The sequence below is a fragment of the Thermobia domestica genome, chromosome 12, assembly GCF_964235325.1.
Source record: "Thermobia domestica chromosome 12, izTheDome1.hap1.1, whole genome shotgun sequence".
NCBI lineage: Eukaryota > Metazoa > Arthropoda > Insecta > Zygentoma > Lepismatidae > Thermobia > Thermobia domestica.
The window spans coordinates 177,655,405-177,669,860 of NC_137465.1; the positions used below are offsets into that span (position 1 = coordinate 177,655,405).

Consider the following 14,456-nt stretch of genomic DNA (forward strand, 5'->3'; position numbering starts at 1 on the left):
CCTGACATTTCTGTAAGCAAATATGGACAATATCTCTTCTGGCTTCACCATTTTCAATAGCCATTGATGAGCGGCCAATTAATTAAGTCTTTCCTGAGCCATTATTGAGCGTAAATACATCTTTATCAGCTTTAATTTACTAAAATGTCAGTTGGACAGGCATTCTTATCTAAATATAAAAAAAATAGAAAATTATTTAAAAAATGTTTGTTGAACACGACAACGATTTGTGTTGACATTGTAATAGTTGCTAGGGACGCAGCCAGGATTCCAATTCGGGGACATCGAGAAAGGGTGTCTGGGAATACTCCTCCCCCCGAGTACACGAGGTCCAGCAGTACCCTTCGAAACTTTATGTAAAACTCAAGCTTTAAAATTGCATTGTAATGCCTTTTTGAAAACTGTTTTCAGTTTAAACCAATATAGGATAGCCTAAACTTGAATTTTATTAAAATTTCTTTTTTCATTTTAGTGGGAGGAGGCCTTGAGCTCCCCTCCATGGCTACGTTCCTGATAGTTAATAAACGCAGTTGTTGTATGAGGTTAGTACAGAATTGAATGACTGAAAAGATATTTATTCTGTTATTGGAACATTTCTTGGACTGATTACGAACAAAGAAATGATATTGAACTCTACTGAAGTTTCTTCAGTTTATACCAAACTGTCATATGGATACGAAGTAATAGCAGATCTTGGTCAGTTTTCCAAGATACAATCTCTTCTCACAGAGAGCTGGAAAGAGTTCCCGTTGAATAATCCTAGACAATGTTTTACATTACCGGTAATTTTACTTAGCTGTGGCCTAATCATTATTAAAATATCTGAATTAACACTATTTTTTTAAAAAAGTCATTTACCAACATAATATGAATTCCTTGAATTTTGTTGGTTTGTCGTTCCGGCGCTCCCTTTGGTCACGGCGCCCGGGGCAAACGCCTCGGTCGCCCCACCCACGCGAAGGCCCTGTATACACTTATTTGGATTGTTGCTTGTTTGGATTGATTGTATACAAATTTAACATCCCTTTTAGCACTACAACTTAACGTAGGATCCGAACCACCGGGAATTGAGCACAGCTTTCCCTACACTAACCACGTAGCCATACCCTTTAGAGTATCCTATATGGGCTAACGAACGTATATATACACTAGCGAATGCACCAAGTGTTATTTCTTTAATATGTTCGTTTATCTTCTCCTGTACCTTTTATATAAAATTCATCTGAACTTGAAGACTCGCACCAAATTTAAACGTGTTGTACGGATATATTAGGGAAGCACCCTCACTCATTTTTCTTCCATTCTAGACCTCGCGTTTAAAAACGGTGAAACAATGTTGGATGTTGTGCCCATTTGTGGCTTTCTGTAAGGACGAGAAGATCTAAATTTTTTCACGGTTTCACGCAATTCCAACAAAATTGCAGAATATCATTCATTATCTTCAGCTTTTTTCAAAAAGTGGCCTCGTAGTGGCCAAATGGTCAGTGATTGCTGGTTGTGTCCACTGAGACTTTTTGTCAGGATCACAATATCTACAACATATCACGGTTTCAAGCAATTCAACCGAAATCCAATTTCCATAAAGACTGTGTGGGGTCCTTTCATGTCTTCGATCTGAAGAGCTCACAGGCTCGCAACCAGAGGGGGGGCTAAGGGGGCTGGCTCCTCCCCTAAACTTTTCATGGCCGCTCCAGACCTCAACACAAAATGCACAATTTAGATATTTGTAAGATAATTTTTAATGACTTGACTCCTTAAACCTCTGTGGCTGCTTTCGGGCCTGATTCCGAGATATGGACAACTTCCTATAATAATTGCAATCCCCCATCTCAATTTCTTTCCAAATCTATTTCTTCCAATAATCTTTCCAATTTATTTGAAATAATAAGTCCATGTACCCAATGCCATGCCTCTAACCTTCAGAGATTGGGAAATATGGAGATTTTAATACAATATTTATCCCCTTATCCCTGTCCTTCCTCGTCAAATTTATAAAATTCCTTCCTTAGTGGTATCTTATGTCACAAATCCTATACATTGTTCAAATTTCTAACAGTGGCGGATCTTGCTCGGGGACAGGAGAGTCAAGCCCCAGTTTTTTGTGACAAAAATAATTGAAGATATTCTGTATATATTTTTGAAAGTATATACCTATCTAGGGGCAGATCCAGGGGGGCGATCGGGGCGACCGCCCCCTCCAGAAGAGAAAACTTTCTTACTTTATATATAAATAAACATCATCTCAGAGTTCGGAGCTCTTAAAAGTAGCTCTAAGTTGCAGTATTACAATCCACCATCCCCCCCTAGAAGTCCGTCCTGGATCCGCCCCTGTACCTATAATAATCTGGATTCTGGCTGCTCTCCAGTTTTTACCTTCTAGATCCGCCTTTGGTTTCTATCTTAAATTGTTTGGCCTGGGTGTTGAACAATCAGTCAGTCACTTAGGACGTCTTTTATATACCGAGATCGCGTTTCCAATTCATATATCATATTGCACTCAAGAATTATTTCGAGTTTGCGTAATTATTGATAACTGAAGCTCACCGTGCATTATGAAAACAAAAAGATATCCCGCACGATTAGATAATGTAATAGTTTTCCCTTCATTAAAAGTAGTAAGTAATGAGATCTCATTTCAAACATTCCTAATATGAATTCTTATGCGTGTGCCATCATATGACATCTACTGTGTAGTTATTTCCTTCCTTTATTCCAGTCATAACGCGAATCTTAATCATTATGCAGTCCCAAAGCTGTCCATTAGATTTTAAAGAAGACTCACGCCTTGAAATTGACAGGACGCGATTGCATTCACGCTGTCGACTCGCTTAAGATGTTTTCTTATCTGATAGGGTAAAAACAAGTACGCTACTGTTGCTGTTGAACCATGTCAAGCAACGCTTCCCCTTTAAAACGTTCTCTATAATGCAAAGGAAATTATCAGTTGTAGCAGGTTACTTCTTTGATAAGTTTAAGCAGTAGCATCTGTAGTAAAGGACAACTGTCCTGGATGACACACTCAAGGAAGCAGGATAAAATACCGTGCATTACGAGTAATTGAATATATATATATATATAAAATTATTGTCTTAGTTCTAGACTCAGGTACGAAATACTAAAATACTACTACTAGCTATAATAATAATAATTTGGAAGGAAAATTCTACTTATATTTAAAAGAACCATTACAGCATTCCCCTACAGTAACTAAGGAAAACTCTGGGCAAACCTCACTCACATAGTACATGTCCACGGGAAGTCCTACATCTCCCATGCCTGTTTCACGACATTCAGGTTCGCCTTAGAAACTTTAAGGATAACGGAAATATCATCGGCATCTCCCTTGTACTTCAATGGAATGCGTCTGTCACGGGACATATTTAGAGCCTGAAAGTTGTTCTGCGGCTTTTACCCGAACTCTTGAACTCTTGGATAATGTTAATCTTGAACTTCAGGATGTGAGTAACAAAGAGCTTAAGAGAGAAAATAAATTTTTAAGGATTTTTCGCAATTTAATAGATCTTCAAAACTGCTCCTGAAATTTTATGCAAATTTTCTCATTGTAACACAGAGTTTATATTATTCTCACTTCGAGAGAAACGTAGGTTGATTAAAATATTTCCCACTATTATGAAGACCAATTTCTTTAGAAGCGCTCAGCATACATCACAAAATTTATATACTATATTCATGTATTTGGCGAATAAAACATGACTAATATCTCATGCAACAAGTTTCGGAATTGCGAAAAGACATTAAAGGAGAAGTTATTTAGAAGCAATTATGTGAGAATTGATGTAACTCCAATGAAATCAAACTTGCTTCAACAAGTATTTTGAAACGAAAAAAAAAAAAATGTATATAATTGCACTTGTTCCACTTCTTATGAGATGAACGGATACTCTACTAGTTATTGAATAAATTTATGACAAGTGGCGTTAGAATTTATTTTAAAGAGATAATTATGCCATTGAACTTAACATCAGTAATAATTTTAATAATAATCTCTAGTCTTATATCTTCTGAACGCATTAGAAAATTAGACATCTTGGTGACCACCCGTAGCATAGAAGCTAACGTTCTCTCCCGGGTTCGATTCCCGGTGGGGGCACTCGGTTGAAACGTGTAAAAAGCTTTTTCAGGCCAGCCATCCTGAATGAAGTTTTCCTGGGTTTTCCTCATTCACACCAGGACCTAACATAGGTCCTAGGCCGCTTTCTTCCTTTCCCAATCCTTACTTCCTTTCCTTTCCCCGGGTAGTGTGCTCATACGTGACGGGCTAAAAATAACCATAGATGCCGGAAGCCCAGAAATCTAAAATGGTAATCCAAAATCTAATTAGACATCTTTTCCTTTTGGTAGGATGATACGCGGTCAGCACATCGGCTTTCTCGCAGTTGTTTGTGCCTCTCTAGACCAGAGTAGATACCTTTAGTTCACGATGCTGAGTTAGCACCAATCATTCTGTTGTGCCACAGACAAAGCACACAAGAAATGAAATGTTTAATTAAATATCCAACTGTAATGCCCTTTAAGCTAAAGCAGACTGATGATTAATGGAAGTAAACCTCTATAAAAGAACGGGTGGAATGAGAACGTGCAAGGAAACAGGGCAATCTCCAGAAAACACATAGAGACAACCATACATGCCTGCAGTACTTTTTCCAAGAGGAGGAAGGTAGCAAGAGACTACCACAAAAGCGCAGTCGCTGTGTTCCTGTTTCGCAAAAAGAGGTTCAAACTGTTTTTTCACGCTCAGCGTTGCCATGTTTCGAAGAACAGAAAATTAATTCAATGCATGTGTTCTTGTTTCGCAGAATGAGATATTTTATTATTATTATTATTATTATTATTATTATTATTATTATTATTATTATTATTATTATTATTATTATTATTATTATTATTATTATTTATTTATTTATTTATTTTATTTATTTTTTTTTTTTTTACATAAGTTTTGGAAAAGCCTCAATTGCACCAGAAGTACGTCGACATTTGTACATATTACATGTTGATAAATTGATTTCATCGTAACATTGCAATCACGTTTACAAATTGTAAGTAACAAACAAATTATTTCATAAATTATTGAGAAAGTCAAGATGGCTGGTATGTCACCACACCTTGAAGTGAAAGAGAATTTTTGTAAAGTGAAAGAAAGGAAAAGATAGTGATGCATGAAACATTTAAAATTTGTCTATGTCTATTTTCATAGTTATATACGTTACAAGGAAAGTATTTCGGATATTTTTTCCACTCCTCTTCTGCTTATTGCAAAGCAAAAGTCAGTCATTGTACACACCCATGCTTCAGCAAATCAAGAAAAAAAGATAAATATTCTTGCTTCCATTTTCGTGTGCAAGAATTTATGACTGACTTTGAACAAGCTGCAATAAACGCTACAAGAGAAACATTCCAGCAAGCGACATTACACGTTTGTTTGTATCATTTTAAGCAATCTATCTGGAGAAAGGTACAACATATTAGGTTGGCTTCACCTTACAAGGCTGATAATGACACGAGGAAATAGGTTAGGAGAGCAGATGCACTTCCACTTGTTCCTCTTGAAGACATCTCTGATGCATTTCAATATATACAAGACGATCCACCCGACATTCCGGAGGCACAAGTCTTCCTCGGCTACTTGGCGGACACCTATGTTGATGAACTGAATGCAACGTTCTACACGTAAATACAGCAATATTTAAAAGTTTACTTTTTTATTGGATTGTTATTTGACTCCCAACCTTGTGCTAATTATATTTTTATTAATGTTTCTGGACAATAAAGAACAAATTTGTTAACAACAGCGAAAAAAGCACGAACAATGCCGAGGTTTAGTATTGCAAGTTTATAGACATAAATTATCCTTTTACAGATTCATTCTACTTTGAAGCAAGAACAGTCCGCGAGAATGCGGCTGTTAAAAGCAAGCAATTTAACTTTGCTGAGAAGATTGTGGAGACGTTTGGACAGTCGAGTTCTTAAGAGTATGTTTAAGTGTGGCGAGGTTGGCCTTATTCTATACTTTAATGCAGTGTCTCATTGTATTCATTTGGATGTTGAAATTATAATCCAATGAAGACAATGTGATATTAAGAGTAACATCAGTATACTAAATTTACTAAGGTTCATGCCATTATTGTTCAACGCAAATGATTTTTTAAAAATGTATGTGTCTGTGTGTTTGTAATTTTTTCTTATTGCAGTAAATCACGATTGGACTTATGCGACAAGGCTCTATTGCTTGCCGCACATCTTGAGATTTATGTTGGTGCTTTGTTCCTTTCGTCTAATATTCTTAATATTGAGGTGCTACCAAAACTTTTCGCGAGATTCTGCGAAACAGGAGTGGGTAAACTATGCAATGTTGCACACTGATAAGGCATTCTGCGAAAGAGGAAGTAACCGCGCACGCACAAACACACACACACACACACACACACATTCTTATACTCATCACTTTCCTTCCATCTTTCCTCTATGACAGTATGAAGAAGACAATTTCCTCACAAGATGTGTCCAATCCTATTACCCTTCCTACCAAAAGTGTCCTCTTCTCTCCAACCCATTTAAAACGTCTTAGTTTATTACTCTCTCTGTACATTTTATCTTCTCCATCTTCCTTCAAAATTACATTTCGAAGTTTCTTAAGTATTTCTTTTGGAACTTCCATAATATCCAAGTCTCCGAACCATACAGTGCAATATTCCATATACGCATGGTCGTAAAACTTCCTTATTTGTTTTGTGACAAATATTCACATTGCTGTACATGCTTGGTCTAATTTAATTCAATTTCAAATTGGAAGCATCGAGAAGGATGCTTACGGCTTTTGTAATGTAAATTCTATTCGATCATTTAGGTATACTACAAGTAAACTCAAATGAAGCCATTTACCTTAAAAATATTATCACAATAAGATGGAAACCATTTAAGCATTCATCTGGTGAAACTGGGAAAAAATGATGGAAAATCGAGTCAGGGTGAATGATCGTGGGTTTCCAACTAAGGGCTTTTTAATTGAAGGCAAGAACGATTAGAGTCATCTAAACTCTGCAATATAGCTAGGCGTATACTGTATTTTATGATTATATTTTACTAAGAATAAAAATATTACTGACGATATTAAGATAGATCTCGCAGAAATAGGAATACAAAGTAGAAACTGGATCCAGTTGGCTAAGGATAGAAGTCTGTGGAGAGTTTTTCTGAACGCAGAATTGAACCTCCGGGTTCCATAGGCCATAGACTTAGTTAGTTACTTATTAATCAGAAGCGTATGTGGTGAGTATACAGCGTATGGACTAACTGACAACATCTTTCCTGTGGTGCATAAGCCCAGGTACATTTTCTAAGCAAAATCATAAGTAAATCTTTAGTGGTCTTAGATCTAATATCGATAGAGTGGCCAATCTCCCTGGTGCTATATAACGTTTGGTATTTTTTTTTTTTATCTGTATTAAGAAAATCTTAAGAAATTTAAGTTGTTTTCGTGAGCCAGGGGTCCCCCCCTTCTGGCTCTCATGATAGAAGGAGATAGGTCAATAAACTAAATCAGCCGCTGTGAAGGAATACTAACAAGTAACACTTTCGAAGTGTAACACTCAGATTTTGATAAAATTTCGCAGGTAGATACTACACATAAAATAATCGAGTACGTGTTTTTTTTTTATTTTATGCGAAAAAACTGTTTTAGGGGGCAAAAGCTCCCACCCAAATTTTGAAAGTTGACGCCCAAAAGACAAAAAGAAGTGAACCGAAGTGAATGGAATCTTGCACAGATATTGTAGACATAAAATGAGGGAATACATGTTTCGTATTTTCCTGGAAGAAACGGTTGGGTGGGGCACGGACCCCTTCAAACATTTGATCATGAAATATCAAAAGTCCTAGTAACAGTATGTCAGATGTGTGTAAAGGACATGAAGAATTGCAACGAAACTTTGTGTATGAACAATGGGCAAAAAATAAATAAACACAGTTTTTTTTTTATTTTCGGGGGAAGAACGGTTTTTGGGGGCAAAAGCCCCCGACCAAAATTTTGGAATTTGACCCCGAAAGCCAAGAAGAAGTGGACCGAAGTGTGCATAAATATTATAGTGATAAGATTGGGAAATATGCGTTTCGTACTTTCCTGAAAAGAAAGAAAAAACTGTTGAGTGGACCTAGGAGTTGAGTGGCAGGAGGAGTGGACTGAAGCGAATGAAATTGTATGTAGATATTGGATATGTAAAATATGGCCTTTCGTGTTTCACAAGTGTCTCCATCCGATTTCTTCAAATTTGGCACATCAACTACAAGCACAAACAATATAGCGTATTTTATAGTGTTTCAGGAGGATAGGTGCTGATTGCCACGGGTGCTGACTGCCACAGCCAATTATTGATGCTGACTGCCACGACTGTCGCTGATTACAAATATGAAGGTGCTGACTGCCACGACGGCGTACTGACTGCCACGAGCCTGGGAGAAACTGTATTTGGAAAGAGAGGAATTAATCCCTCATACTAAATTTATGATTATTAATTAATTTAGTATGGATTAATTTAGTAATCATCACAGCAAATCTATGTGGCATCCTATAAGTTACAAAGTTGCTCACTAAGTGGAACGACATACACTTGGATGTTTATAAAGTGATTGTCTTTTCTGTTATATGTACAATTTGCACATTTCATTGTTTATATTAATTGTTTTATTGTATTATTTAATGGATATGATGGTCTGAAGCCAGCTGACAAGGGAAGTTTGGGAGAAGCACTCGCCTGCAGAGAAATAGGCATGTCATTTGAAGGACCAATTCATGCTGATTACAACAGGTAATAAAACTCCTGTACGTTGAGAACTGTTCGAGATATTCAGCTTGGAAATTTATATGAGAAAATGAGTGGATGGACGTTTCAATGCGTTAAGTATTCTCACCCATGGCGAAGCCTGATGGTTTGAAATTGCTATTGCTTGATCACTGGGGTCCATTCACAGACAAATTGTCCATTACAGGTTGCATGACGGATGGCAAAGACCTAATGGTTGAGAAGATACCAAAGAATTGCACACGATTTGTGCAACCATTTGATGTGTTTTGATTCCGATCAATCAAAGATTATAGCAGGGGATTTGTACATAGTATGAATCTTCTTCATCTGGACGTTATAATGTACCAACGAAACAATCAAATAAAAATGAAATGAAATGAAATTTTGAGTTTTACCTTCCATGCTTATGCCGGTTAGGCTAAAGGAGACGGTGATCATGAGTAATGAATGAACTGGTGGAATGAAGAAAGTGGGAGGAAACGGGAGAACCCCGAGAAAACCCACGCACACGGTGTTTGTCCACCACAAAGTTCACTTGGCGATAGCAGGGTTTGAATCCGAGACCCCTAGCACCAGAGGTGAACGCTCTACCACTGAGCCACCGCGGCCCCACAATCAAATAAAGTTCGTGTCCATACGAATCACTTCCGATCACCGCGATACATAGAATTGTTTCAGTTTGCGTTCTGCAAGGCAGCTTACGAACAAATTATACGCCTATAACTTTTGAATCACTTGTCGAATATGCTTTTTGCTTTAGTTCTGCGATCTGTTCTCTTGACAGATGCAACACAATTGCACATATAAAGTGTTCATGGTGCAAGGGAGTATTTTGCCTGCGTCATTTCTTCATAAAACAGAAGAACAACAGTGACCAATTTTCATCTCTAACTTATGATTATTGTGAACAATGTAATGACTAATTGTATCTAACAAACCTGTTAGTTATTGCGAAACACTTTTTTTTCTGTTACTTCCGATAGCTTTCAATTCGTATGTCAATATTCGTTACTAATTATGTTGTACTTAACACGTATAAATGCGTATATCCTCATTTTCTCATATAAACTTCCAAGTTGAATATTTCAACCGTACAGGAATTTTATTAGCTTGTTATAATCAGCATAAATTGGGACTTCAAATGGCATGCTTAGTTTCTCTGCAGGCGAGTGCTTTCTCCTGAACTTCCCTTGTGAGGTACAGCCAGCAGTGCTTTTTTGATTGAACTTTCAAGAGCTGCTCGAAACAATTTGCGCAGCTGTACACAGTTCGTGCTGACATAGGAAGTTCAAGTGAGAATACATAAATCGTACCAATTTTGTACGCACCGCTCCCTGACAAAACTGAAAGTACACTCATGTCCAAAATTATTGTCGCATATCTATAACTGTCTTCTTGTAAGAATATAATTTGATAATTTTGCAGAGTACTTTTAATACTTATATTATGTGTATAATCAGGAAACTTATATTTGTAATAAATTTCATAGGAAAATAATTATAAATACGAAAACCATAATGAGTAAAATAAAATGTAACTAAATGGACAAGAAAATTTTATTTTCGTTTTATTGTTCTTATTTACTGCTCTTTTGACATGAAATTTACCACATACTTGTCTTTGCCGATTATACACATACTAACATTATAAGAAATACCGGGCGAATTCGTTATCAAATTATATTACTAGAACAACATATCTCTAATCATGTGACAATAATTTTGGACATGAGTGTACATACAGAGACCTGTTTACCTTTGTTAGGTATTGGTCTGAACAACACGATCCTAAGGATCATCTAGTTCCGGTAATGTTACGTCTAGCAACTTTCTCTCAGGCTCGTGGCAGTCAGCACGCCATCGTGGCAGTCAGCACCTTGATATTGGCAATTAGCGCCAGTCGTGGCAATCAGCACCAATAATTGGCTGTGGCAGTCAGCACCATTGGCAGTCAGCACCCCATCTTTCAGGAGGCATCTTTCGAAAGTGGTCGAAGTGAGACGGTATGCGGTGGTATGCCACATCGCCTCTGGTTTTTCAGTAATGAGGACATACCGTCTCTGTTTTTTCAGTGATCAAGACATTTTTTAAATAGCCGGTGTGTTGAGTCAAAATCATAGCCTCTGCTTTTTCCCCACTTCGAACACTGCCTTTAACCCTTACAATGTTTTTTCCGTATAAACAAACACACGTGTCGATTTATTTCTAGTTTGCTGTTGATGTGCCAGATTTGAAGCAAAACGGATAGGGACACTTGAGAAACACGAAAGGCCTTATTTTACATAGGGTCTATATAATATCTACACAATTTCATTTGCTTCGGTTCACTCCATCCTGCGATATTACGGTAATATTTACTTTTTTTTTCGAATGGAACCTAGGCCCCAACACTGATTTTCCGCACAAATTAAAACACGTTTCATTTATTGCTTTGCAAAGTGTCCCTATACGAAGTTTCTTTATAATTCTCCATACTCTTTAGGAATTTCTGACGTATACTTACGTGCACTTTTGATATTTCGTAATCAACGGTTTAGAAGGTCCGTGCCTCACTCAACCGCTTTTTTCCAGGAAAATGCGAAACCCAATTATCTCATTTTACGTCTACAATATCTGTACACAATGTCATTCAATTCGGTGCGCTTCTTCTTGCCATTTGGGCCTCAAATTTAAAAATTTTGGTACGGGCTTTGCCCCCCTAAAACCGTTTTTACGCAGAAAATAAAAAAAAAACGTATTCGTTTATTTTTTGCGTATTGCCCATACACAAAGTTTCATTGCAATTCTTCATGTCCTTTACACACATCTGGCATACTGTTACTAGCACTTTTGATATTTCGTGATCAAGGGTTTGGAGGGATCCGTGCCCCACCCAACCGTTTTTTCAAGGAAAATACGAAACACGTATTCCCTCATTTTATGTCCACAATATCTGTGCAAAATTTCGTTCACTTTGGTTCACTTCTTCTTGCCTTTCGGGCGTCAACTTTCAAAATTTTGTGTGGGGGGGGGCCTTTGCCCCCTAAAACCGTTTTTCCGCATAAAATAAAAGCACATATTCGTTTATTTCATGTGTAATATCTACCTGCCAAATTATATCAAAATCGGAATGTTACACTTTGGAAGTGTTACTTGTAAGTTTATTGACGCTATCCATATTCTATAGGATATTTATTCTGTAGTCTAACAGAATTTTACAGAGATTGAACTGGCGACCAAGCATTCTCAAGGGAAGCACTACAAACTGGACACTGAATATGAACTTTCCAGGTATTTTATTTACCAGTATATGGGAAATTTGAAATTCTGAGTAGATCGAGGTAATAAGAAAAAAGGGCAAACCAAAGACGAATAATCATTAATATCAGTTTTGGTTCTTCTTTCGACAAATTATTATTATTATTATTATTATTATTATTATTATTATTATTATTATTATTATTATTATTATTATTATTATTATTATTATTATTATTATTACTTATATTATTATTATTATTATTATTATTATTATTATTATTATTATTATTATTATTATTATTATTATTATTATTATTATTTAATGAATAACTTTCTTATCAATTATTTTATTAGTCATTTCACATTTTCAACCTTCAAGTTTAGTTTCTCGTATGGAACTCTTAAATTTAGATTTTTTCCAACCCCAGTGGTTCATTATTAATTGCTGAATAACTTCTGTTAAATTGTAATAATTAAATGCATAAAAGTACGGTCATTTGAAGGATTTGGCGGTTTTTTTTTTTTTTAAGAAATATTTCAGATTGGAATTTCTTTCTACAGAAATGTCACTTAATTATCATAAAATAAACTGATTTAGAAATCGTGTTAGATAGAATTAAACTGCAACAGTTTATATTGTAATTAGAGATGTAACGGGGCACATACCCACCTAATATTTTAATAGGCCAACTATACTCACCTTGAATTTACGAGAGAAAGAGCGTATACGGGTATACTCTACGTCCTGGTTATATCTTTGAAAAAGGTCGAGCGTTATTATTATTTACTACTTCATGATACAAATAATTAACTTAGTGATTGTCCCTGGTTTTCAGATACTTCTTTAGATTTTTACGAAATGTGCCGCTATTTTTTCTAAGCGAAATAATTTTCTGAAATTAAAATTTTGAAATAAATTATCTTAATTTCCCGAGAATTATTTCATGTCTTTATACAGTAAAAAAAAAAAAAAAAAAAAAAAAAAAAAAAGAGCGAGGCATAGTGGCTCAGTGGTAGAGTGCCTATCTCTGGTGAGTGAGGTGTCTAGTTCAATCCCGGCCAAGTAAGTTTCTGGTGGACAACATTGTGCCCGTGGACTTTCTCGGGTACACTCGTTTCCTTCCTCATTATCATTCCATCAATTCTTCCATAATCATTTACTGGCCTTAATTATCCGTCTCCCATAGCCTAATGGGCATAATCGTATGACGTTAAACTGAAAGATTTCATTTTATTTAATTTTTGTTAAGTAGAAGAAAAAGAAAATTGTACTTACCGGCTAAACACCAAAGTGCCGACAGCGCTAGTATTCTCGGTAACATCGCCGATGTTTATCACGCTCGACTCTCCGTCCTCTATTACCTCTCACTTCACACACCACCGTGTCTCAACACTACTCAACTGTTCCGCCTTCGGCTGCGAGATGTGTTTTGGTGTTGATCCAAATGTTGCAGCACTACTGCTGTCATCTAGTGTCCCACGAAAGAACTTTCATCACAGCCAGGGAGCAAAAGAAGCGACAGAAAAAAAAGGTTCCGTGTTTTCCATGTGTCTTATAATTGGTATTATTCAATTTGGTACGGCAACTAGCAGAACCATTATCCTTCTACTCTTTCTACTGATTACTAGCAAATACAAGAGAGTTTTAAGAGGGTTGATTAGTTGACAATGACGTAAAAAGTATATTTTGAGATACGTCAAAATCTAAAGTCCTGTAAGTTTGTTACTATTTAGTTTGGAGGCGTGACATTTTTCACTGTAAATATGCTTATACCCTACCGGTACCTCAAATTGAACACCATGTGCGTCGGTTTTCTCGGGGTTCTCCCGTTTCCTCCCACTTTCTTCATTCCCCATTCATTCATTTCTCATATTCACTGTCTCCTTTAGCCTAGCCGGCATAACAGTGGGACGTAGATCTAAAAGATTTTACTACCTGTAACTGGCTATAATTGAATTTCGTTAAACACACACACACACACACACACACACACACAAAGACCGGATTAAGGGGGGCTATAACCCCGAGCCTCCAAGTGGACAGGGTCCTCCACTCTTATCAAAAATAGGGGCCGCGGTGGCTCAGTGGTAGAGCGTTCATCTCTGGTGCTTGGGGTCCCGGGTTCGATCCCAGCCCCCGCCAAGTGAACTTTGTGGTGGACAAACACCGTGTGCGTGGGTTTTCTCGAGGTTCTCCCGTTTCCTCCCACTTTCTTCATTCCACCATTTCATTCATTACTCATCATCACCGTCTCCTTTAGCCTCACCGGCATAACCGTGGGACGTAAAACTTAAAGATTTCATTTCATTTCTTATCAAAATGTCAACTGGCTATCTAAAAAAAATCATGAATATACAATCATCATCATAAAATAAAATATGACCAAAAATATGA

General features: G+C 36.7%; 1 protein-coding gene across 1 annotated transcript in view; it reads right to left on the reverse strand.

Moving 5' to 3' along the window:
* Nucleotides 1-13,511, reverse strand: part of LOC145666860 (uncharacterized) — a 185,336-nt gene extending 171,825 nt beyond the window's left edge. The window contains exon 1 of the mRNA XM_081734441.1: nt 13,338-13,511. Coding sequence (XP_081590567.1) covers nt 13,338-13,383 — 46 coding nt within the window. The 5' untranslated portion in view covers nt 13,384-13,511. The remainder of the gene's footprint in view (nt 1-13,337) is intronic.
* Between the last annotated feature and the right edge of the window lie 945 nt (nt 13,512-14,456).